The sequence below is a fragment of the Dysidea avara genome, chromosome 4 (genome assembly GCF_963678975.1).
Source record: "Dysidea avara chromosome 4, odDysAvar1.4, whole genome shotgun sequence".
NCBI lineage: Eukaryota > Metazoa > Porifera > Demospongiae > Dictyoceratida > Dysideidae > Dysidea > Dysidea avara.
The window spans coordinates 49,559,321-49,586,998 of NC_089275.1; the positions used below are offsets into that span (position 1 = coordinate 49,559,321).

Below are 27,678 nucleotides of genomic sequence, written 5' to 3' on the forward strand. Positions count from 1 at the left end.
GCTCTACACGTATATGCATACATGTGTGTACTGTGTATGTATGGAAACTAGTGCTGAAATGAATAACAGTTTTTACTGTTCGAACAGTTGTGAACAAAACAGCCAAATATTTGATTATTATACTTCTATTGAATAATTACTGAAACTTTGTTAGGGAGCAAGGTAAAGCCTAAGAGCTATTTCTATCTTTTCTAAAATAGAATTTTCACATCACTTATTCACAATCTTAAGTTTCAAGGCTGGCTTTTCCATCTGAATACAGTGTACAAAGTGCCAATGATTATTCGAATAGTGTGTTAACGAATTGAATAGTGTCATGCCAACTGAATACTCAAATAACCTAATAATCATTTCAGCACTAATAGAAACAGCCTGTAGACCAGCACATGTGGCATACATATCATCAAGAGTAAATAATAGAGAAGCTATTATTTACTCTTGATATCATATCATAGTATTTACTATCATATGCTGTACCAATGTGATCATATCCTGTACCAATATGATCATATCCTGTACCAACATGATCATATCCTGTACCAATATGATCATATCCTGTACCAACATGATCATATCCTGTACCAACATGATCATATCCTGTACCAATATGATCATATCCTGTACCAACATGATCATATCCTGTACCAACATGATCATATCCTGTACCAATATGATCATATCCTGTACCAATATATACCATACTATATATATGTTGCATGTATTTTGCAATGGACCATGCAGAACACAATTTTGCATGACATGAAACATTTCTGGAAAACTTTCATACTTGCAAGATTATAGCAGCTTATACAGCCCTATATGATCTCTAGATTGTATACTTATTGTATACTCGCTGGAAAACGGTCATGGCTGCATGGAAACCCTTGGAGAGAGTTTCCACCACAGAAGTTTTGCATTATTGGCCTATAATCACTTTTGATCCTGCCTTATCACAAATCCATGAGCAAAGGTGGCAGTATAGTATAACCTCTTCATAACTCAAAGACCTAATACAACATGTACAAAATGGTACAAAGTCATCAGTCACTATTGTTTATTCTGCTTCCTAGCAATCATCATCTTCCTTGCATCACTCAACATGCCAAATGTAGCCTTCAATGCCACTGATTCAGGTAGCAGCAATGCTGGTATTGCCTGCATATAAGATCATTATATTATTTCCTCCGCTATACTAGTGATATAACATGACAAACATGGTGTAATGTGCACTTTATCAAACCAACAAAGTGTCCTTATTATCAATTGTGGTTTCCCAGTATTTTCATCATTAAGTCTATTCTGTGAAGTGAATGCTATCCCACTAGGGACCTGAGGGAGTCAGAAACATGTAACTAAATTAAAATGTGAAGAACGCAAAAAAAAAAAATTCCAGACCCAGTGGTGACTTCCACATGCAGTCCATGCAGCTAGACATGACCCACAGCAACTGGGATCTACCTGCATCAGGAGCAGATAATCATGAGTGTAGTCAGAAATTGAGGCAAATCTGACTGCTCTATTATAGCCAAACATTGGCCACTGCTCTATTAGAGTATCCTGATTTCAAACTCAATTTCCCAAACCAGCTGTCTCGGTTACCTCAACGGTAGCTGATAATAAAGCCAGGAAATTGAGAGTGGATTGGCACATTACACAAAGATAAAACACACACATCATTTCGTCAGAATAAAACTACTTCACTAGCAGATACATAATAATAATAGGAGTAATAATTTTTTTGCCATAAAAGCAAACAAAACAAAAAACACTTTCAATTGTCTGTCAGTGTTATAACAAAATGGGTTCCCACTATAACTGGAGATGTATGATTGGAAGTCTTAATGTGTGGTGGCGGCATATGCACTTAGTTGAGCAGCAAAAACATTTGGCTCCATTCTATCTTTCTTTTAATTTAGAATAATTAGATATAATTTTGTTAAGTCACTTATCACCAGGGTTATAACTCATTATACCTGTTTGTGATGTCACTAGCAACTGACACTACAAAAAGATTAGTGTACAATGCTCATAGCCTCAGTGATACTGGTGGCTAAAACACTAAAATTCCTCAGTGTGATGGACAGAACATCACCAATAAGTCTACCGCACTTATGTACTGTATACGTAGGTGACACTGTTAATACACGGTTTTCCCATACATTATAATTATACAGGTCATGAGATACATATAACAAAGAGTTCATATTAAGTTTGTAATTTTCACATGCATATATTATAATATGTGAGACTAGATCATTTCAATCACACACCATGTCCAGTGCACCACAATTAGGACACCCATTAAACACTCTATTAGTAACCTATAGTAGGGACCACAAAGGAGTAGGTGTGGCCCACAAAATAATGTCACCCAAAAAACAGCCTCAGTTTCCCCTAACGACGATCAGGCAGTAATGGTTAGGTGAAACTAAGCCCAAACAAGCTTTCGCATCGACCCAAAATGCTTTCAACAAGTCGCTACAGAATTTTAAAAATAATTTATTTAATGGAATTTTTCTACTGACTGAGTAAGTAAGTAACTGACTGATGCCTTCAGACAAGCGTAACTCAATAATGGCTAAGGCTACGGGCTTGATTTTTTCACTGTTTGACGTCGCTTCAGCCCGACAGGTGCCTTTTGGCATACCACAGTACGTACGATGCATTCTTCATGGACTTACCAGTGTCCTCCTTTGTGTCCCATTCATCTTTGCTGACAGCGAAAAGTGTCGATTTGGCGATAGCATGTGATGGCTTCCCCGTCATAACGGAAATTGTCCGTATTTGTCATAGTGACTATTTTGATATCAGAGGTACTTTTTGAACAGTTCTTGATTCGAAATGCTGTGTAACGGGTTGAACATAGCTGACAACGAAGCGTAATGGATACTTCACTTTTCAGACGATAATTGGGGCATGCGGCGCCATTTCAGATGCGGCATGCGTGGGTTCACCAGTCATAATTATTATTTACTTTTAAAAGTTAACAAACAAGTACACAGAAAAATTTGAAATTTTCAACTAGAGTAGGGACTAGTGTTGCACCGATATGCATATTTTCACTTTTACCGATACCGATGTTTCACTCATTCCTGTAGCCGATATGCCGATATTTACCGATATTCTTCTATTCTGTAGGTCAGGGGAGAAGGAGCAAAAATCATCTAAAGTTTATGTGCGTGTATAACATAATTTAATTACTTGCGTGGGCGGCCAATTCTACAATGTTTGCTACCAGTGTGCCACTAACCCCTTACATGGAAATGAAAGCCAAGTAGTTATAAAACACCTAAGTCAGCTTCTCAAACGGAGTTTTGGTGGGATTCCAGACCCTTTCCAAATAGTGATTGGTTGATTGCGTGGGCGGCCGATAAATATACACAGCCTATTATAGCCTTGCAGCCACACTATTCACACATAAACAAGCCTAAATAGTTATAAACAGGTACAGCAAATAAATGTTTACCACTTACCACTGCATTCACTGCTTTCTTTTAATTCTGTCACATGTTTATTACTGTCGTTAATGATTGATTGTGGGTTTAGGTTATCGGCAAATAACTTCCTCTTTGTAGCCGATACCGATACTTGCAAAATCACCTTATATCGGCTGTTACCGATTATTCAACCGATTATCGGTGCAACTCTAGTAGGGACCATAACACATCGATAAAAAGTACTGAAACAAGCTGGAGTAGTGCACGATATTGATTCACAGTAAAACAATAAGAAGTGTAATATCCCTACTGTGCTCAAGATACCATAATGGAAATGCACAGTAGGGATATAACACTTCTTATTGTTATACTGTGATTTAATGTCGTGCACTACTCCAGCTTGTTTCAGTACTTTTTATTGATGTGCTATGGTCCCTACTCTAGTTGAAAATTCCAAATTTTTCTGTGTACTTGTATTAATTCTGATAGCTACTGTATAGACTAGATACTTCAAGGGAGAAAATTTTCACTGATTTTGAGGTACCAGCAAAAAGTTTATCCTTGAAATATTTAGACTTCCAACATTTTGGAAGTATTTGCAAATCAGCAAAAAAAAATAATTAGGTAACATTGCTCAACCTCTAAAATTTTGCCCCTTGAAATATTTAGACTAGGAGCCAAGGTATCTGGATAAGTACCCAGTCCTCACTGAGGAAGCAGTATCGTTCAAGAAGAGTAGTAGTGGAATGTATCAACAAAATACTCTAATTGAACAGTCATGCTTGGGGTCTGACAATTATTAACATTTCAGTTGTAGGATCTCCTTGAATTATGGTCCAGATGTAAACTTTTCACCCCAGTAATTAAACAAGACTCATAACCACGGGAGACCAGTGTTTATATTAGACCAGCGAGCCCTGATTCACTCTCTTAGAATCACAAAACTTAATATTGCACCATCTTGTTCTCCCCAGCATATAGGCTTTTTGTTTCATCGCTGCACAGAATTGCTTGAAACAATCACTGCACCAGATGCTTATTTTAAACCTGCCACATTTGTGTTGGAACTCTGTTGTACATGTAATTACCCCTGGCAACTAAACCAAGTAATACAGTAGTTGACATCAACCCTCCACTGTGTGATAAATAGTATGTACTTACTTGTAAGGCATGAGATAAGGTACCAGATGTTCTGTTCTGCACCCCAATGGTTGCTAGGGCATCATGAACATATTTTTGAGCAGAAGGTGCTGTGAAAGATGGTTGAGTGATCCCCGTCATTTTGGTAGCAACAAAAGATGGAAGAACACTCTAGAATAATACTAAATATTAAAACACCCTATACAGCTCACATGATCCCCACCTGTACTATTATTCCTTTATCAGAGTACTCATAATGAAGAGCTGAACTGAAGTAGTCCATGAAAATCTGACCAATAAAATGTGATGATGACAAGTGTTACATCATACAACCCCTTATTACCTTGGAAGCAGAATACACATTCATCAAAGGACTTGGGCTGAGAGCACCAGCTGATGACATGTTAACTACAATACCTTTCTTCCTACAGCATACACATTAGTGCTGAAACGATTACTCAGTTATTTGACTATTCGGTTGGCATGACACTATTTGATTTGTTAACACACTATTCGAATAATTGTTAGCACTTTGTACACTGTATTCAGATGGAAAAGCCAGCCTTGAAACTTGAGATTGTGAGTGAAGTGATGTATCTATGCTAAAAAGTCTATTTTAGAAAAAAAATAGCTCTTAGGGTTTACCTTGCTCCCTAACAAAAGGTTTCAGTACTTATTCAACAGAGTATAAAGCTTAAAGAATAATCGAATATTCGGTTGTCTTGTTCACACCTATTCAAATAGTAAAATTGCTATTCATTTCAGCACTGATATACAAAATTGTAATATATATATATATATATATATATTGTGTGTGTGTGCGTGCGTGTGTGTGTGTATGTATGTGTGTTTGTGTGTGTGTGTGTGTGTGGGTGGGGGGCTACTACAAGCCATTTGAATGTTTGTAGCAGTGTTATTGATCAAAACAGCAACACAAAGCCAATGCTAAAATGTTGTGTATATAAATAGTGGTAGTCAAGAAACATCTTTAACAACATGATGAGTAGCCCTGACTCAACATTTTGTCCAAATGCCCCACCTACAGGGTAAACCACTAATGGGAATAACTTAAAAATCAGTATACATATAGGTTAACCATCATAACTCAAACCTTTTGTGGTTTAAAAGAAATCGCATTGACAGCTACAGAGTTACAAGGCTAAAACCAAATAACCATAAATCGGTGGGTCAAAATACTCTAATAGAACAGTCACCGTGATGTAAGGGAGATGCCAACCGATTTTAGTATGCTTGATGTCATAATGACGTTAAGGGAGGAGGGGGTTCAGCCCATGACGTTATTAATTTTTAATAGAGAAAGTGATGTGAATAAGCAGCTATGCCATTTGTAGACTGTTTTCAGGTAAAGAATATAATGTTTTGTGCTTCTATTTCCAATGCATTGTTTTCACAGTGTGATGCTAAGGGGGGGGGGGGGGGGGGGGAATGGGGGTCTAAAGTTAGTGTCATTATAAGCGTACCAAAATCAGTTTGGAGATACCCCCTAAAAAGGTGCATAAAAGTTACTGACCAGCGTTCAAACCAGGGACTTCCATGCTGAACACCCAAATCCTTAACCACTGAGCCGCTGCTATACAGCTGTTCACCTCACTTAATGTCTACTTTATATATGAAAATTCTAGCTAAAATCTACTTGATAGTCAAGTTCATAATTTCATGGAGCAGGCCAAAGAGTGGGGGGAGGGGTGAGCAACTGTGACAATGAAATATACACAATGAAGTTTGAGGCATAGTATGGATGTTATTCATTGGTCCTTGACCCCAGGAAAGTTTTAATACTTTATGAGAGAGTACAAAGAGATGATTTTAGCAAATATTTAAAGTTAAAAGAAATGTAAACTAGTGATTGACTGCTCTATTAGAGTACCTTCTTGTAAACATTGCCCAATGAAAGTGGCCCCCATTTCCACTGCCTGTGGCACGCAAGTTATTGAACAATAACATGGTTGATAATTGATTGCTTATATATACTATAACTCATTAAATAACACAAAGAGCTACTAACACTCTTACTTCTCTACCATACCAGGCATCACTATCTTGGTCATCTACATTTGAAAATACATTCAATCAAATCACAGGTGTTAATCCATACCAACCATCACAGTAGATGTCATGTTGACATTGATCAGTTGCCATAGCTTCTCTTCTGGCACGTTGAGGAAGTAGTCTGGCATGTCATAAGTAACGCCAACATTATTAATTAGTATTCCAATCTCTGTTCCTGATAATTGTGAACTAATTCCATCATAGATGTCAGTTCTGCTGAAATCAGCAATCACAATCCTTACTGCTACATTGTACAGGTCCACTGTATCCATGGAGATGGGATATGACCATTAACACACATACATTACAGCACAGGGATTAATACAATGAAACAAGAGAGACTTCTATCCATACTATGTAGCTACTAAAATTTATAATTTTATACTCTAACGCATTGACTGTCTTAACTGAGCTCTTAAGAAAGAACGGCTCCAGATAACGATCAGACATCAGACAATTTCTGGACAAATTAGCCCATGTTCTGACCATAATTGTATTTGGCAGGACATAATGTCCTATCAAAGGAGCCCAGGGTGTGTGTATGTGGTTTACTTTACTATTAATAGCTGTCTCTTGGTTGCTAGGAGATTAAACATTCAAGCCACCCAAGAGAATGACCAAAAACGTACCAATGCCAACCTCTCTGCTGTACAAAAACCTCACAAATCACTTTAATAGCGCCTACAGCTAGAGTGCCTTACATCAGAGAATGCCTACTACAGGCAGTGTTATAGGCCACCTGTGTCCATGCAAAGTATAAATATGTCTGGCCAAGTTTGGGTTTATCAGGACATTTTGTCCCAGCACTTAAGAATTCTTATCGGGAGCACTGATATTACATCACAAAACATGCACTTCAATTGCTTTCAGTAACGTATATACATATGCTCTTCCTAGCTTTACAGCGTACATGTGAGAAACAGTGTGTGAAGCATGTCAGCAATTAATCCATTTACCTTGACTATAGTGTGAAATTTAGGACAATATTGTTTTGTAAAGGCCATGGATGCACTAGCTACTCACGAATTGACCCCTTTGTGGTACAAGCAAAGACAAATGAGAAACAACGAAGGATAAAGGTAAGTCCACTATGAATTGTGAAAGAGGTATATGTTGGGCCCAAGCAACGTCAAAATGTGAAAATCATAATCCATTTTAAGCACTTGTCAAGTGTAGCATCTATTAGAGTATCTCACTTTTTTGTAGCAACTAATTTTCATCACTTTCTGTTCAATAGCTGCCTTGACTGGCTCGACAGTAGTTACAACACTGAAAAGGCATCATTCGTTGGTAAATCAGTAGTAGATTTTCCATTAAATTACTCGCTGGAAGCAGTTAAGGTCATATTGAATGCATATATCACCTGATCGTATACAAAATAGTTGCCAATAAGCCATGAATGTAACAATGGTTTCTAGTTGACATTTATTGGTAAGATAACACATACCTTATGAACCCTACAATAACACTACTGTACTGCACACTCACAAATTTCCTTCTTAACTGATCTCAACTTCTCGACTGACCTGGCCACCAACACAACATTAACTCCATGTTTTGCAAGCTACAAATAAACAAAATTAATACAGAATCATAATAATGAATTTCCTTGCATAAACTCCACTCCTTCCAAGCAACTCATACCTTAAGACTCTCAACCAGTATTTTAAAACTGTTAGTCAGCCGCAGGGGCGGATCTAGGATTTATGAAAGGGGGGGGGGCTAACTCAAGGTATTAATCTCTTGGGGTAGAAGTGTGCTAAGCACACTTCCTATGGGGGGGGGGGGGGGGAGGGGGGTCTGTAGGCATGCCCCCAGGAAATTTTTGAAAAAATAGATGCTAAAATACTGCAATTTGGAGACATTTCCACATAAATTCATAATATTTTCTGCCTGTAGATATTATATATACTGCCTTTAGATTATAGGTATGGCTCTCTGAAGCATTTTGTTAATGGAAAAGTTTGAGTTGGTACAGACAACCAAGCACATGATGCACCCTCTCACAATTGCACAACACTGAATAGCCGGGTGCATGTTAAAATAATAATGTTGAAAGTGGAAAATTTTGAAATTTGAACAATACACAAGATTGAATCTGAGAGCATTTTCAATGGAAATTGTGTACATATTAACTACACAAGTAGATGAATGAAGCCCTTTAAACAGACCAATTCACTTCATTGTATGTATAGGTGCAGGCAGATTTGGAAAAATTCCATAACAGAACCAACTACATGTTTCCAGTGAATGTTCTATTAGAGTAGTTAGCTGATTGCTCTATTAGAGTATCTCGATCTTATACACCTCCAATGCTGATCCAGATCCTTGTTGCATAAACATTAGCATAAATCCACTGATAATACCTTGGAAAGATGTTTATAAGGGAGTATTTGTATTATTAGTGATTGTATAATGATATACAAAATTTCATTATAATACTCAGCATATTGATCAAGTAAAGCCTAAAAGTGAAGGGGAGGGGTGGGGGCTTCAGCCCCCAAAGCCCCCCCCCCCGGATCCGCCCCTGAGCCGGCTTTCAGTAAAATTTTGTGTTTTAAAATTTGTTATCTGAATGCTATAACTGCATGGCTAATGCTATCACTGCATGGCTAATGCTATCGCTGCATGGTTAATGCTATCACTGCATGGCTAATGCTATCACTGCATGGCTAATGCTATTGCTGTATGGCTAATGCTATCGCTGCATGGCTAATGCTATTGCTGCATGGCTAATGCTATCGCTGCATGGCTAATGCTATTACTGCATGGCTAATGCTATTGCTGCATGGCTAATGCTATCGCTGCATGGTTAATGATATCACTGCATGGCTAATGCTATCACTGCATGGCTACTGCATGGCTAATGCTATCGCTGCATGGCTAATGCTATCGCTGCATGGCTAATGCTATCACTGCATGGCTAATGCTATTGCTGTATGGCTAATGCTATCGCTGCATGGCTAATGCTATTGCTGCATGGCTAATGCTATAGCTGCATGGCTAATGCTATTACTGCATGGCTAATGCTATTGCTGCATGGCTAATGCTATCGCTGCATGGCTAATGCTATTACTGCATGGCTAATGCTATTGCTGTATGGCTAATGCTATCACTGCATGGCTACTGCTATCACTGCATGGCTAATGCTATCGCTGCATGGCTACTGCATGGCTAATGCTATCGCTGCATGGCTAATGCTATCACTGCATAGCTAATGCTATCGCTGCATGGCTACTGCATGGCTAATGCTATCGCTGCATGGCTAATGCTATCGCTGCATGGCTAATGCTATCACTGCACGGCTAATGCTATCACTGCATGGCTACTGCATGGCTAATGCTATCGCTACATGGCTAATGCTATCACTGCATGGCTAATGCTATCACTGCATGGCTACTGCATGGCTACTGCATGGCTAATGCTATTGCTGCATGGCTAATGCTATCGCTGCATGGCTAATGCTATTACTGCATGGCTAATGCTATCGCTGCATGGCTAATGCTATTACTACATGGCTAATGCTATCACTGCATGGCTAATGCTATCGCTGCATGGCTAATGCTATCACTGCATGGCTAATGCTATCGCTGCATGGCTAATGCTATCGCTGCATGGCTAATGCTATTGCTGCATGGCTAATGCTATCGCTGCATGGCTAATGCTATTACTGCATGGCTAATGCTATTGCTGCATGGCTAATGCTATTGCTGCATGGCTAATGCTATCGCTGCATGGCTAATGCTATTACTGCATGGCTAATGCTATTGCTGCATGGCTAATGCTATCGCTGTATGGCTAATGCTATCGCTGCATGGCTAATGCTATCGCTGCATGGCTAATGCTATCGCTGCATGGCTAATACTACATTTTCAGTTACTTGTATTAATATGGGTGGTAAAACAGATTTTACTAGATGGCTGGATTAAATAGTTCACAGGACTCAAAATGAATCCTTTTCAATCTATTTATAGCTACTATATGGCTAACAGTGTGTACGTGACCAAAATTTGTTAAAGTGGTCAGAAAAAACAGCAATATACAGACAGACAGGGATTAAAAGTTGAATAATAATTTATCTGGTCTGATTACCTACTACACTATGCCTAGCATGTTAAAATACTAACATAACATTGCATAGAGTCAAAATATTTAACAGTATTCTCATTCCCAGATTCATTTCGGAGGTTCAAATTTCAAAAAAATTCCTTGTGGTCATGCCTCTAGACCCCTTCCCCTACATTAGCATCCACAGATGTATGCCATCCTGGCTATGCTCGTCAACGTACTGTTGTGAAAATGTTGCTATAAGTAACTGCAGGACAAAATTCCGTATAGCCTAAATATTTCAAGGTTGAGCAATGTTGTTAAAAATAAAATTTTCGCGGATTTGCAACACTCCCAAAGTATATTAGACTATATGGAGGTCTAAATATTTCAAGGGTAAAATTTTCGCTGGTAACACCCAAAACCGCGAAATCAGCAAAAATTTTCCCCCTCAAAATATTTAGGCTATACGGTTGTTATAATCTGTGGTCACTGCAGTGCATACATTTTTCCTTATTGTGAACACTGTGACTACTGTATGACAGGAAATTTCGACAGATTAAAATTTTAATGATATTGACGAATCAGCTAACTAAATTTGTCAAACATCACCCACAAAAATAATGTGTTTCTTCCTTTTCTTCAATATTTATTTTGCTACCCCCAGGCTGTCACAGATTACACTTGTCCCCACCTCAAAAGAAGTTTCCATTGGGGATACCATATAGCCCAAATATTTCGAAGGACAAAGTTTTCGGGGTTGAGCAATGTTACCTAATTTATTTTTGTGGTGATTTACATGATTTGCAAACAATCCCAAAATATATTAGACTAGCTATATGGAGGTATAGCTAAATATTTCAAGGATAAAATTATCCCCAAAACCATTTCAAGGGAGAAAATTTTCACTGATTCACTGGATGCATGGGGACACCCGGGTGGGGGTGGGGCTTGACATTGATAGGTACATTAGTGCATGCAGGACTCACTTGTATAGCATATTCCTTTCCAATGCCATCAGAAGCGCCAGTCACAACTATAAGCGCGTATCCGGCATCAGGTAGGCCTAATATTATTGGTGGCTACTCACCAGCCCAGCCATAGGATTTGAGGTCAACTACACGAAATAGTCCAGCGAGGAAGAACGCTTTAGTACCACTCCATAATGATAGTAATAACCATACCATCAACCTCAACAAGTACAACACTCCCACTAGAAACACGATGTTCCGTACTGTTGGGGACTCGTACAACAAATACTGCATTATATCATAGAAAAGTTGTGCAATCTCGAGTTACTGACTAGCCAGACCCTTTAAAGGCTACGCAGCTCTCTTGACTTTTGTTGGCGCTTATCGAGTATAAGCACCCCTGCGACTATAGCCAATAATTTGTGGTTCAGTCAAGCGTAGATAACATTATCTATGGTTCCAGCTTAGATAATAATCTATGGTCCCAGCGGGCGGGTCCCAGCTAACTACTTCCTGGCTGTTGCTGCTGCTGCTCCTGGCTCAGTGCTGCTGCTCCTGGTTGCTGCTGGCTGCTCCTGCTGTTGCTGCCGGGCTGCTACTGCTAGCTGCTGATAATTCAACCGTGCAACTATTTTTGTGCTCCCCTCACCTTGTGGAGGAGCCAGCTATACTTTTGATTAAAATATTAAACTTTTATGTTTTTATGTCATGCCAAGATCAGTTTATAAAACTCATGAAAATATGCACATTTTAGCTACTAGCATTTATTAAACAAATTCACCTGAACTGAGTCAAACTAGCCGCAAAATCTATAATTACACCCAGCACCTCTAAAATAATTATCGTTTTTTTTTTATTTAAGCTTTATGGTGTAAAAAAACACCAAAGGTCTGTTGGTAGCAACCAACAATTAATACTAACTACTTAAGTAATTACATAGTTAAGATTATAAGTGATTAAAATTGGTAGTTGGAGGTTTAGTTTGGTGACTTCTGGAGCATGGACACAAGTAATGTAGAGTGCAGTTGCATGTTGTTCTCATCAAGAAATGGTCCCACAGATATGATTTCAGTTTAGATTTCAGCAAACAAACTCACTGACATGTTTAGGTCTAGAATTGGTATGGCATTCCACAGGGATGGTAAACGATGAAAATAAGAATGTCACGATATGTTGTTAAGATTTATTTATTTTTGATTACTAGGCAGTCAGCACAGCTGGTGTGCCCAGGAAAAAAAAAGAAAAGGGAATCACAACTAGTGCTGATTGTTTGTGAAGTGTGATATCAAGTTAGTTGTAAACTCATCATAGTTTGTCATCTCTATAATGGCAGTTCATTCCATCCTTTGATTGATCTTGAGTAAAATGATTGTTGATAAGATGTTGTTGATGGTGTGGGCAGGATAAAAATGTAAGGGATGATATAGTGTCTTGTTTGTCTTTAATATGTTGAGGTAACAAGAGTTTGTTGCTGGAGCCTGATCTAGTATTGGTAGAGTTGAAAGTGATGTAGTTATTGATGTTGAACCGATTAGTTGGTGATTTAATAGCAAACAGTGTTGCTATTGTTTAAAGAATTTAGAGCCTTTAAACAGTTTTTAAAACTTCACAACCATCTAGTCTAATTATTTTGGATTGTTTACAAATCCACAAAAAAAATTTTAGCTACATTACTCAACTTCTAAAATCTTGCCCCTCAAAACATTTAGGCTACACTAGCTAATCTTGTTAACAATTCATATTGCATCATAAACACACAATAATTGTCCTATAAGTCACTATTGCATCTTCTGCTTCATCCTGATCACTGCCATTCTTAAATTACTCAGTACTCTGAGTGTGATCTTTGCTATTAACCAGTCTGGTAGTATGGAGAATGGTATTACCTGTGAGATAATATGACATCACAATCACCAGAATAACTACATACACATTACAAGTAAACAGTAACTTAAATTATGCTTAGAATGCACCAGTGTACAAATTCAGGAGGAGACTAAGTCAGAATGATACATTCTTAGGAGTATAACTGAAAGCAAAAGCCACTTAACATCTGATATACTCTAATAAAACAGTCAGCACATTTACATGTTTGTATAAAAGAAATGTAAAAGTTACCATTAGCAGGGATTAAATCTCTTACCTCTCAATCTATACGTCTCACTACTCTACCACCCTATTAGCCTCAGCGCATAATTTTAACCAGCTTTGTACATACCAGTAAATTTCAACTCACCTTACTGGTAGCTCCACGCATGCTTACAAACAGTATCACACACATTCCAATAATAAAGTGGGTGTGGATCACAAAAATCTGGTCCACCACAAGAATGCAGATTGGCTCGTACAATAACTGTCAATTAGTTCCATGTAAGCCTGCAGATAGTAATGGGATGGGTTCATGTATATTGTAATACTACTCATAATGGGCATGGCTTCAAAAAAGAGCTTGGCTGCAGCAGGACTAGACTATGATGCATTAACATGCTTCCACACCATCTAATCAATTACACGATCCGATCCATATCAGACCCAGATAATCTATAAACTGGACAAAATGTGATCCAGTTGACTCGGATGACCCAAACTAGTCTCAACACTATTGTTTACTACTTCATAATGTTTAACTATCATTGATGCTTGCAGGTTACATGCCTTCATCAGACTATATGTATGTCACACAGTACACTGGTACACTATAGTTATAGTACACTGGTACACTATAGTTATAGTACACTGGTACACTATAGTTATAGTACACTGGTACATTATAGTTATAGTACACACACACACTCAGCACACATGGATACTCACTTGTAAAGCATGTGATAAAGTACCAAATGTTCTGTTCTGTATCCCGACTGTTGCCAGGGCATCACAAACAAACTTTTTAGGAGCAGGTACTGTGAAAGAAGATTGTTGGATTCCTGACAGTTTCGTGGCAACAAAGAATGGCATGACACTCTACAGTGAAGGGTATAATTATGACATCACCCCATACAGCTCACATGATCCCACCTGTACTATTATTCCTTTATCAGAGTACTCATAACGAAGAGCTGTACTGAAGTAGTCCATGAAAATCTGACCAATGAAATGTGATGATGACAAGTGTTACATCACACCACCCCTTGTTACCTTGGTAGCACAGTATATGTTCATTAAAGGAATAGGGCTGAGAGCAGTAGCTGATGAAACGTTAACTACAATACCCTTCTTTCTACAGTAAACAAATCATCATAATATTATACTGTGGGGACTACTACAAGTCATTTCAATGTTAGTAGCAGTTATCTAGACCAAAACAATTAATGGTTTAACATTTAAAAGTGTTAGAAAAAGTTTTTAATGATGTTAATGAAATATGTAACATTACTAACTCCACAAAAAAAAAAAACTGTGATAAACCTGAAATATCAAAAATGAGATATGATTACTCATCAGTAGCATCATTTTAAAGATTGATCCCTATTATACCATGTGAACTGATGTGTAAATATACTTTTCTCTCAATGACTTCTTTGTTGCCTAGAGGAAATAATCAAAGAAGTTTTAGCTAATCTCTTGGAGTTATGGTGATTGATAGCAGATTGTACAGTGACCATACTCAACTGGTAACATGGCCTTAAGGTGTTAGTACTGATGGTCATACTCAATGGTGAAGTTAGCTGGTACTTATCTTGTGTTATTTGGAACAGAGCTACAAAATCCAGTAATAAACATCAGCACCATGTGAATGCAATTAATTTATTGTACTTGTGGAGAAGTGCCAAAGCATTCAATAGAACAATCACTTTACCATTCATTGATGAAGTGACAAATGCAACCATTAACAGTGGCAATTCTAGTCCTGAAATATGATGGCAGAAAATAAACTTTATTGTAAGGATGTGAATTTCAAGAGGTTAACTGCAAGAGTTTTGAAATTTAAAGGCTTGAAAATGGTGCTTAAAATGCTAAAATGAACAATGCCAATTTGTACTACAACTTTTCCCCACAAAATGTATTTTTCAAATGGCCCCCTCTATTTGCCTATGACCAATAACAGTCTCACCTGTCAACCATACCAGGCATCACTATCTTAGTCATCTGTGATTTAATAAATACATCCAATCAAATCACATATGGTGAGCCACAACCCACCATCACAGTAGATGTCATGTTGACATTGATCAATTGCCATAGCTTCTCTTCTGGCACGTTGAGGAAGTAGTCTGGCATGTCATAAGCAACGCCAACATTATTAATGAGTATTCCAATCTCCATTCCAGATAATTGTGAACTAATTTCATCATAGATGTCAGTTTTGCTGAAGTCAGCAATCACAATCCTCACTTCCACATTGAACTGGTCTACTGTAACCATGGAAATGGATTATGTGACCTAATTTTAGAAAACCGTTGATATCCGCACAATTTTCAAAATGTATTTTATTTGTTCTTTGTTTTCTACAGGGACAGAGGAATGGACTAGCTAAGTTTCAGCTTCCTAAGTTAAGCAGCGTTGGAAATACAGCACTAGACAGCCAGACGAGCAAATAAATTGATATGTACAGAAGCTATCGAGAAAAGAATCTACAGGTGCTTACATAAACCATCATAACTTACTGATACAACGACGTACGGAATTGAATCTTTGTTCATTGTGTTCGCCATGCATTTGTGCATCCACCAAGGTATAGTTTTTCCCCAGGCATGCTTCTGTGTTCGAGAAGGAAGGCAAGTTCACTGAAAAATGATCGTCGGTAAATTCTTTCATCACCACAACGTAAACAAATGTTTCTAACTTTGAAATCCTTTCATGTATGGAGATGAAACAAAGATTTTTGTACTCCCTATGAACAGGCAAACACGATGATTCCCAGGATTTATCCATTGGAGGCTTAATTCGCCCACCAGTGAGGTAATGAAAACTTGCATAATTTTTTTTTCTGGAGTTTGCATTTTTTACCCATAGTTTTTAAATGCGTTTTATTACAAAAGTACTATTGTGGGAATATCAACGGTTTTCCAAAATTTGGCCACATATAGTTTATACAACACACATAGGGATTAATACAAAAGGACTGACATCATTACTATAATTAACAGGGTAGTGTCTTCATTACTATAGTCCATGTAATGAGCAGGGCAGTGTCGGCTTCTGACCTGCTATGGTTATTTTGGTCAACATGTAGCTTTTGTTTACCTAATATAACATTCAAGTAATTATTATACTGCTGAAATCACTATAATCTGAAAGGGTTTAATTTTCAAGAGATAGGTTTTTGGGGGAGGGGCATGCCTCTAGACCCCCTAGATTGGCATGCTTTATGTACATGCTAGTGTGCCTTACACCTATAACCCGGCTATATTATCTAGCTATAGTGTCATGTAGTTAGGCTCTGGCATCACCAAAAGTCTGGCTACACCCCTAATCTGTGATTTACGTATCTTGTACATATGGTACTGCCCAAGTGCAACGTCACACTCGCTCGCATGCATAACCTTGCTCGAGATTTTAAAAATCGCTAATTAAGGGGCGTGGCAATTGTTTTGCTCGTGATTCTTGTGAGTGAAACAGCTGCCATGCTGTCTCATGAGCGAAACAATTGCCACATCCCTTAATAATGATTTTCAAAAATCCCAAGCAAAGTTGTGCGTGTGAGCGAGTGTGACGTTGTGTTTTGGCAGTACCATACAAAGTAATTTTATTTTACACCATGGTCAAGATGACTGCTGGTGTGTTTTACATGTTGTTATCATTGTAACAGGCAACATAGCAGCTGAAAAAATGAAATGGTAGCTTATGGAATTTATTAGAGTTTCTATATCTCAGTTTATAGGGTTAAAACTCATGAACAGCTCTCACATGTTTGGAAACAATTGGTACAGTATAGTAAGAGACACAAATGTGGCTTTGTTTGATTATTCCTTTAAAAGACCAAGGTTCTTTAATCCCCAGCCCTTCCCTCCTAAATAAACACTAGACCTTTCTGATCTCTATTATAGTACTATATACACTCACAAATTTCCTTCTCTACTGCTCTCAACTTCTCAACTGACCGGGCCACCAACACAACATTAACTCCATGTTTTGCGAGCTAAAACAAACAAATACAATACCATGTAATATCCAGTCTGCTATTTCCTTCCAAGTATTTCACACTTGCATGCCCTAGCTGCTATTTCAATGAGTAGGGCTTTCAAATGACACTGAGCATTCATCATTAATTGGTAATCAATAAAATTAGGAGGCTTGAATTTAACTGAACTCTATATCATTGCAGTAAATAACAAATCTGGTACAATTCTTTGCATTAACAGAGTTTGAGAATATTTCTTTAATGAACTACATGACTGGTCTATTGTACACTAATATCTGGCCAGTAAGGAACTAGTGGGCCACATTAACTATATTATTGTCTCATTCACCGATAGCAACGTGGGCAGGCTGAACTAGAGATTTCATATGTCCAGCTAGTTACTAACATTATAACTATACAATGGCAATTAATGCATTAGAGAAAACAGCAACGTGGAGATACTATTAACTAATCTGGCCTAATTCCCTACTTCTCTATACATGACTAGCTATGGATAATCACATGGAATGCAATATTTAGAAACAGCCATTATCCGGCCAAGTCTGTTATTCTTTTACTAGCCACAAAGGCAGAGAAAACAGTGAGGGGCAAGTCATGTGGGGTGGCTGTAAGTTACAAAGTATTTTAAAATCATTAACTGTACTTTAGTGTGCAAAGTGTGTGAGCACACTAGCATGCAAAGCATGCCAACACTAGAGAGGCTGGGGCATGCCCCCCAAAGGAAAATTTTAAAATTTGAATGCTTTGAGAATCAATATGAGAGTGTTTGTACACGTGTACTTGTATACTCCTATAATAATTATCATGGTAATGAATATCATTACAGTGGTGTAAGATACTAGATACATCAGTAAATGAAGGCATTTCTGACTCATTCTCTTGATTATGTTATAGTTATATCCCGGTACGAGGGTGATATCATCCGAGTATATGGGATATAACTATTTTATATCCCAGTGCGCGGGAGTGCGCAGAAGTTTACGGATAGTAAATTAAGTTCCGGTTTAAGTTCCTGTCACTGTGCTCAAGATTTCGTCTGAATTGTGTGGAGATTCTACTTCGTAGCTACAAGAGAGACCTTACATACTGCCTACAAACTGTAGCGAAGGGCGGTGTTATGAAGCAGCGGTTCCAGGTACGATTCGCCTTCGTCAGAAGTTAGTATGGTGGTGTCGCGTGGTGTGCAAGAGAAAAATAAAGACCAACAAGTGGCTACCATAGTCCGAGATAGAACGATAAAGCTAGAGGAAGTTAGTTCTTCACCATAGTGACCGTTGGGAGTGATTGCTGGAGCGAAAATCGTCACGGACTATTCTTGACATTGTTAAACTATCGTATTGGTAACTTGTAGTGTTATTGTGTAAAGGATTAACAGTTTTCTTGTAAGATTTAGCTAGTTTTAAGTGCTGTATTGGTGTGTTTTGTATCAATATTTCCTTATTTGGCTCTTTGTTCCATTGGTAAACAATGCCATTCGCGGTTATTATGATGTCACGAAAGAGACTGAGTGGCTCCACAACAGGGTGATATGTTAGTTATCACCGGGTGATAACTAATATATCGTACAGTAGCAGCGCCGCTCTGTCTAGCTGTATGGTAGTTATAACCCAGCGTGGCGCTTTGATACTCCCACGCACTGGGATGTAAGTATAAATATATGTGTTAATGGAGACAGATTGAATTAATTGCATTAGCGGAATCAATTTATATGATTCTGCTGAATGCTCTATTAGAGTAGTTAGGTGACTAGCAAGAGTAAATTGCTATTAGAGTATCTCGATCTTGTGCACTCCCAGTACTAATTCATGCAGTATTCCATTCTTGCATAACCTTTTAACACAAATCCCCAAGGCAAAGCCATAAGTTGACTAATGAGTATAGCAATTGCTTTACTTTAGCAACTGGACATTGGAAAACCTCCACTTTTTAAGTGAAGGGCCCTCTGCCTCCTCCCCCCCATTTCTCCACCCCTGACTAGCCATATAAGAGTATCTGCCCATAAACAGTCTTGCCTGCCAGGCTGTATTGTCATTTGAATGGAAAACAGACAGTGATCTGCTATTGAATCATGAATAGTATGTATTCATAATGGAATTATTATTCATAGTACTGTCAGTAATGATGAAACGACTTACGATTGGTATTCACCCAACCATATATGGCAAAAGACAAAAATGAGTGTAGTACCTAGTAAGTATACAGGTGGCATAAGAAGGGGCTAGAGTTTCCCCAACTTTAAGATGAGAGGCAACAGAGCCCCTCAAAAAATTACTTTGTGTGGTGTCACCAGATTTAATCTCACAGTACTTATCATGGAGTTTCCAAAATTTTCAGTGCGTGGGTACCAGATTCCTCTAAAAGGAGCAAGCTTTGCACACCGCTGTAATCACTGCAAGCTTGAACATGCCTCTATGTAATGGTGTCTAAGTTTGAGCCAACAACTTTGTGACCGGCACCTTCTTACACCTCTGTACATTAGTAGTGTAGGTCCTAAGCTTGCTGACTGGAACCATGTTGCAACATCATAATATTGGCTGGGTAGTATTACATCACTGAAATTTATTTATGGTTGAGTTTGTAAGGTTTGAGGTTAATTATAACCACCTCAATTACCGGTCAGACTACCTGCCAGACTCACTTGTATAGCATATTCCTTTCCAATGCCATCAGAAGCGCCAGTCACAACTATAATAAGCGCGTATCATCAGCTGTAATATTACTAGTGGCTACTCACCAGCCCAGCCATAGGATTTGAGGTCAACTACACGAAATAGTCCAGCGAGGAAGAACGCTTTAGTACCACTCCATAATGATAGTAATAACCATATCATGAACCTCAACAAATAGAACACTCCCACTAGAAACACGATGTTCCGTATCGTCGGGGACTCGTACAACCACACCAATAACTGCAGCATTATCATAGATGCAGAATCGACTCAATTACAACACAGGCCGGATATTGTATTTTAATCCAAGGTTCACATTTCCGGTTATCAGGTAAAGTACCTGGATCCGCCCCCTGATCAGAACCGGGTTCTATTTATACCGCAAAAAATAAAAATCAGTTCCGCTGAAACCCCCTCTGAAAATTACTTGTATAGGAATGCCAAACTAGTTTAACTGACTGCAGCACAAATGTACAGAATAAATGGGAGCAGCTAGGGCAGCTACAGTGTAATAGGAAACAGGGGCGGATCCAGACTTATGGAAAGGGGGTGGGGTGGGGGGTCAAAATGAACTCTGAGACACTACATTGTCTGGTTTGGTAAGGTAAGACCAAAAAGTCACACTGAGCCAGCTGAAAATAACTGCCCACCTCACGACGTATTTATCACTGATAAAGTTTATTAGAATGACTGCTCTATTAGAGTATCTCGATCTTAATAAAGAATTTTGGAGGGGGGTCAGGAGCCCCTTTTGACCTCCCCCCTTTGGGAAACTTTAAAATCAGTGTGGGAGAAAGGGTATGCCCTTTATAAAGATCGAGATACTCTAATAGAGCAGTCAGACATGATGTATACAGTAGTCTAACTACTCTAATAGAACGTTCATAACAGAATGCAATTTTAAATGGATAATATTGAATAAGTTAGCTAGCACCTATCAATATCACTTAAATTGCAGAATTTAGATATGCATTTTTAGATCACTACAATAGCTGACCAATGATATAAAAGCATGATTGACATTTTTTACCAGGAACCAAGCAGTGCTACCCATGAAATCATAAATTTCCAACATCCTAATATTCAAAATCTGTCAGCTACACCCCAGCACCCATAACTCACTACCAGACCCGGAAACCTCATTGGAAAAATCCTTGACATACCAAGAGATAAACTCAAATCTAAACAAGCAAAGCTGGAAACTGCACATTATGGACAAGACAGAATGCCACTCATATTAGGTTGCAAGAACACAGCACAAGCTTTATATGTCTGCAGTATATCAATTGTACTGTATCAATTGTAGTGTATCAATTGTACTGTATCAATTGTACTGTCAGTGTTGACATGGGCTATAGGTACCGACTCATTATGATTACTATGTTAGCATGTTGTTATATCTTAATATCACACAGATAATAATTATTATAACATTACACACAACCTAACACTAGTCATCAGTCACTATTGCTTCTTCTGCTTCCTCCTAATTGCTGCCCTCCTCACATTACTCAACAATCTGAAGGTGACCTTTGTTATCAACCAGTCTGGTAGTATGGAGAATGGTACTGCCTGTGAGGTAATATACCACTGGGTTAACAACTAACACAAGTAAACACTGCAGTATTTAGACTCCATTTAAAATCAACTTAGTACATATAGGTGATGATGAAACAGAGGGAGCTAAGCAATACTCTGAACTACACAGATGTACTACTAACGTACTCTAACAGGATGGTCAAACACTCTAATAGAGTAGTCAACACCCACAATGTGATAAACTATCAGTTGGGACCAGACACAGTTAACACTTACTGGGATTGGTAACAGAAGCATCTACGTCATTATTTGTATACAAAATCCTCAATGTTACGTCATAGCCTTTGATGTTATCCGCGTTTGGCCTTACTGCGTTGGTACAGATAACTCACTTTCTGTACACATTTCACTTCAACTACTTCACTACGAGGTTGTATTACACACTAATGGAGCCATTAGACTGCAATATACTGAGGTAAAACGTTTCTGCTGGTTGTGAATTTCGTTTTTGTAACCGTGTCAGTTGAAAGCGCAGGTTGGACTCGATGAAAAATGGGCTTGTATCTTTTTCACCTGTGAGTATTTAAACTAATTTATATGCTGAGTGCATGTCTCATGGCCATGACTAATAAGTAGAGCCTACTTTATCCAGTGAAACTGCTCTGCTTTGTAGTAAGATGTACCAAAAGTAAGTGAAACACAAATCCCACGTGCACCCACTTCTGTTTCCAATCCCGGTAAGCGTTACTGTATCTATGCTGGGACTGAATCATTTACCTCAACTGGTGATCTTACCATATTCCAAGCCTTCTCCACCTTAAAGACACAAAAATAAACTGCTACAGCAGCTAAGATATTTGCAACACCCAAACTGTAGACAGAGCCAGAGACAGGGAAAATGTGGAGTTAAATAAATCCTCAAGCCATTTGTGGTGCTTCTGTACTAGCATGCTACAGGCTTGGACCTTCGAAGTCATAAAATCAACTACACCGTCATTTTATCATTGTACATAATATTCTTGGGAGGTAAAATTTAAAGTTTTTATTCATCCAGATACTGTATGTGACCCATCTCAGCAAAACACCACTATAGCTAACTGCCTTTTGACTAAAACTACTCACCATTATAAGGCCAACATTTTGTTTCATGTCACCCACCCACATGCCACTTTACCTACCACATTGGTAATTTAGAAATAGTTTTGTGTTAAAGATCAAGATTCTTTAATAGAGCAGTCAAGATCAAGATTCTTTAATAGAGCAGTCAAGATCAAGATTCTTTAATAGAGCAGTCAAGATCAAGATTCTTTAATAGAGCAGTCAAGATCGAGATACTCTAATAGAGCAATCAGCAACTCTAGTATAACACTCAATTATTTTACTACAGCCATTATCTATTTACTGGGAGACATTTTACTACTCCTCTAAAAGTGTTACTTTACTACTAAATTTCTTGGAGAGTGTTTTGTTGTTGTCTGTGACACATATGAAAAGTCCAATACTTGAAACATCTATCCTGTTGATTGAAACAAGTTGGCTGGTGGACAGTGCATTGTCATTTTGAAGGCTCATCAAAATAATGAAATTTTAGTTATTAATAATTGCTGCCCTCACTACCTGGTTGTTCTCAAGGTGACGGAAAACAAGAAATCTTATTATGTTAGCCTAAGCTAAAACTTTCCTTGGATACTGTAGAGACAATAAAAAGACATTTCAAACTATGCAACAGGCAGTTACATTGCTGTACACACTACATTATACAATACACTCACCTGTAGAGCATGTGATAAAGTACCAAATGTTTTACTCTGCACTCCAATGGTTGCCAGGGCATCACATACATACTTTTTAGGGTTGGGTGCGGTGAAAGAAGATCGCCGGATTCCTGACAGTTTGGTTGCAACAAAAAATGGCAGGACACTCTACAGTGAAGGAAACCATGTCACCCCATACAGCTCGCATGATCCCCCACCTGTACTATTATTCCTTTATCAGAGTACTCATAACGAAGAGCCGAACTGAAGTAGTCCATGAAAATCTGACCAATGAAATGTGATGATGACAACTGTTACATCATACAACCCCTCGTTACCTTGGTAGCAGCGTACACACCCAACAAAGGACTTGGATTGAGAGCAGAAGCTGACGACACATTGACTATAATACCTTTCTTCCTACATCATAGATTACCATGGAAATGAAAAAGGTTTGTATATAACATTCCAAACCAAACTATTTCATCAACACAAGTTATACATTCACTGGTATGTATGTAGTCAAGGAGTAAGCCTATTGGTTGTGAACCACAGAAGAAACCAATACACTATTGGGACTAGCGCATTACACAAGTAACTACTTAACTGTGTTGTTGTGAGATAGTGCATGCCTTATTTGGGTTCTTGATCTAACACATTGGGATGTGAGGATTGTAGCAGCAGTAGAGCCGCAATTATCTGAACAACACTAGGATGGAGGTTAAATCATCGCAGGAAAGATGTTTCATTATATTAAGTGTATTAGGATAATTGAAGAGAACACAGATATGTTAAAGCTTGAATAGAACCATAACTGTCCCCTTCACACACACACACACAATAGCAAAAGCAAAGCCTACGGCTGCCATATGAAACACAGCTATTGCCGTCCAGTGAACCAGCACTGGGATTCCTGTGCACCACTCAGGCACTTGAGACAAATCCTCCAGGGGTAGAGCTAGTAAACCACAGGAGGACTGTCCATATCTCACGGAGAGAGACGTTGCAGAACCCCAAGTTCCACAATGACCCCAGACAAGGACAGCTGGCATTTCCTTTTTCCCAGTTAACACCAGGTACCCATTGATGTTACAGCTGGGTGGGTTGCTTCTCTAGATGACACCAGGCCACCAGGTCCCCAATATACAGCTGGGTACACTGGAGCAATGTGAGTAAAGTTTCTTGCTCAAGGAAACAACAACAGCACCAAATTGACATAGCCGCGCATCAAACCTGAAACCTTTGGTTAGCAGGCCAATTCTTTAGCCACTTGGCTACACACACACACACACACACACACACACACACACACACACACACACACACACTACACACACACACACATCTTTTGAACACTATATCAGATCTCATTATACCACATCTTATATGTGACAGGCTGAGCAAAAACTGGTTGCATTCCTCAGATTCCATTTTTTGTTATCAAACAAACTGCATATTTAATCAATCACAACTGAAACAAATTAGGGGCTTGGCTTGATCTGTTCACCATGAACTGGCTAATCATTATTAAGGTATAGTGTGTTCCCTGTACGTCTCCATCTGGTTTTTGCTCAATAGGTCACATATAGTAAGTGTTAAATACTCCCTCACCTCTCCACCATGCCTGGCATCACCATCTTGGTCATCTAAGATTAAAATGAATACATCCAATCAAGGCACAGATGCTGAGCCACACCCACCATCACAGTTGAAGACATATTGACATTGATTAGTTGCCACAACCTCTCCTCAGACACGCTGAGGAAGTAGTCAGGGTGTTCCAGACTGACGCCGACATTGTTGATCAGAATTCCAATCTCCGTTCCTGACAGCTGTGAATTAATTCCATCATAGATGTCAGTTCTGCTGAAGTCGGCAATTACTATCCTCACTGCTACATTGGACTGGTCCACTGTAACCATGGAAATGGGATATGATTATCAGCATAAACACACATATACAAAGCCTTTGGCAGCCATATAAATGACTCCTGTATACTACTCAGGTACTAAGAGTCAGCACAGGCAAATTCTCCAGTACTCCACAGGAGGTAGTACCATGTCTCACAGGTGAAGGTGACCAAAGTCTCAATCAGTCCTTCACCCACTATGGATAGTTTGCATCCCAGGTACCCAATAAAATAGCAGACACGCACACATACACACAAACACACATAGACACCACACTCACAAATTTCCTTCTCTACTGCTCTCAATTTCTCAACTGACCTGGCCACCAACACAACATTAACTCCACGTTTTGCGAGCTAAAAAAACATTTGCAGTAAATGTAACAGAATTTAGAATGCAAGTACCACACGATATAAAATTTTGGCAGGAGAAAAGTTTGGTGAAATGATTTGAATTTGGCAAAATAGTCTTGTCCAATTTTTAGCCAACTAAATAGAGAGAATGCAGTATGACACAAACATTCGCCAAAATATTATCTGCCAAATTCTATCTCCAGTTGAATTGCCAAATTTTTATCTCGCTATAATTTTGTATCACACAGTATGTTATTTAAGCCATACACATAGTTTGTACAAACTTTTCTTTCTTCAAGCTTTAAGGTATGGAAACTAATAATATTTCCAATCTGAGCCATCTCTGGAGACATTCAAGTATCACGTTGCAAACTTAGTGACCCTTAGTATCTGGAGACTGCTATGAAATGATCATGATAGCTAAATTAGACAGAGTTCAATGCTAATTATAAGACTCTTTTTCCCTTAACAGGCTTTAATTCCAAGACACTTCCTGACAAAAAGCAGTCGGGTCACGTGAGACACTGTGCATACAATTTGCTGGGGTTGGTACCATGTGCAAGAACCATCATTAATGATGAAAATATGTGCAAGCAACAAAAAATATGTATAAGCATGTGAGTCCTCAGACAGCAGGTGGTCACAAGGAACCACTGTGCGTATGGCAAGGAAAGAAATAAGAAACGAAGTATACAAAAATAAACCACTTTACTCACTTGTATGGCATATTCCTTTCCAATGCCATCAGAAGCGCCAGTCACAACTACATTAATAAGCGCATCATCAGGTAATATTGGCGGCTATTATGTACTCACCAGCCCAGCCATAGGATTTGAGGTCAACTTTGAATAGTCCAGCGAGGAAGAACGCTTTAGTACCACTCCATAATGATAGTAATAACCATACCATCAACCTCAACAAATACAACACTCCCACTAACAAGATGATGTTCCTTGTGATGGGACATTCTGCGAAGTGTTGCCACAGCCACTCCATCCTTGATCCTCCCAGATTACTCACGTGTGACCTCGACCTTTTCACTTTATACGCAATTTGTAGTCTGGCGCCGCCCGCCTCAGCTCTCCCACTGTGCAAGAAACGTGTCTATGATAGACTGGTTATAGGTTTGCAAGTGTACTTATACGTCCTGCATCAATCTATAATCGAACGGGGGGCCGTGCCAGACTACATGGACTCCTGGGTTGAAGGGGTGTGGCTACAGCAACGGTGCAGCCTACACATTGCAAGCAAACTCCTAATGAAAGTGAAAGTCTTGGTTAACGCAGAGAATACAAAGAGTTGTTGTAAATGGATCATGTGGCTACATGGCATAGGCGGATCTAGGAGACACTGTCAGGGGGGGCCAAGGGGGGGCAAGAAGTTTTAGTGCACAACAGTGTTTATTCTACTATGAGCTACGGGGAAATTCTAGAACACAAGTTATATTCATTTGCATAACCTTATTCAGCATATAGCTGGATGAACGATGGACATACAGTTTGTAAAACTGTAGTTGGAGAAAATTTTAAAAATCAGACCTCCCAGGTTTGAATTTCAGAGCATTTTTGATAATGCTTAGCTTAAAAAGTGTATGATTTGCAATGCGTACAAAGATTGGTTAGCCTATCTGAGATAACTTGTTTGATGGTAAAGTGTATACCTAAGGAGTAGCTAACATTGTTACGATTTGTAAAATTTGTAAA

General features: G+C 38.6%; 3 protein-coding genes across 3 annotated transcripts; all 3 read right to left on the reverse strand.

Annotated features, from left to right (window-relative positions):
- Nucleotides 1-971: 971 nt before the first annotated feature.
- Nucleotides 972-12,056, reverse strand: LOC136252639 (very-long-chain 3-oxoacyl-CoA reductase-like). Its single transcript, XM_066045161.1, has 9 exons — nt 11,785-12,056; nt 11,684-11,730; nt 8,136-8,211; nt 6,698-6,909; nt 6,612-6,646; nt 4,921-5,002; nt 4,801-4,866; nt 4,599-4,748; nt 972-1,155 (listed from the first exon to the last, which is right to left on the reverse strand). Exons 1-9 carry the CDS (start codon nt 11,957-11,959, stop codon nt 1,048-1,050), a joined length of 951 nt encoding a protein of 316 aa, XP_065901233.1. The 5' UTR covers nt 11,960-12,056; the 3' UTR covers nt 972-1,047.
- A 1,313-nt stretch (nt 12,057-13,369) lies between these two features.
- LOC136253951 (very-long-chain 3-oxoacyl-CoA reductase-like) lies at nt 13,370-20,760 on the reverse strand. The gene is made up of 9 exons (XM_066046608.1): nt 20,485-20,760; nt 20,389-20,435; nt 17,672-17,747; nt 15,809-16,020; nt 15,720-15,754; nt 14,804-14,885; nt 14,684-14,749; nt 14,480-14,629; nt 13,370-13,551 (listed from the first exon to the last, which is right to left on the reverse strand). The coding sequence occupies exons 1-9, from the start codon at nt 20,672-20,674 to the stop codon at nt 13,444-13,446; spliced, it is 966 nt and encodes a 321-aa protein (XP_065902680.1). The 5' UTR covers nt 20,675-20,760; the 3' UTR covers nt 13,370-13,443.
- Nucleotides 20,761-21,802: 1,042 nt separating this feature from the next.
- On the reverse strand, nt 21,803-27,018 carry LOC136252638 (very-long-chain 3-oxoacyl-CoA reductase-like). The gene is made up of 9 exons (XM_066045160.1): nt 26,791-27,018; nt 26,692-26,738; nt 25,903-25,978; nt 25,413-25,624; nt 25,324-25,358; nt 24,051-24,132; nt 23,931-23,996; nt 23,731-23,880; nt 21,803-21,991 (listed from the first exon to the last, which is right to left on the reverse strand). Exons 1-9 carry the CDS (start codon nt 26,969-26,971, stop codon nt 21,884-21,886), a joined length of 957 nt encoding a protein of 318 aa, XP_065901232.1. The 5' UTR covers nt 26,972-27,018; the 3' UTR covers nt 21,803-21,883.
- Nucleotides 27,019-27,678: the final 660 nt, after the last annotated feature.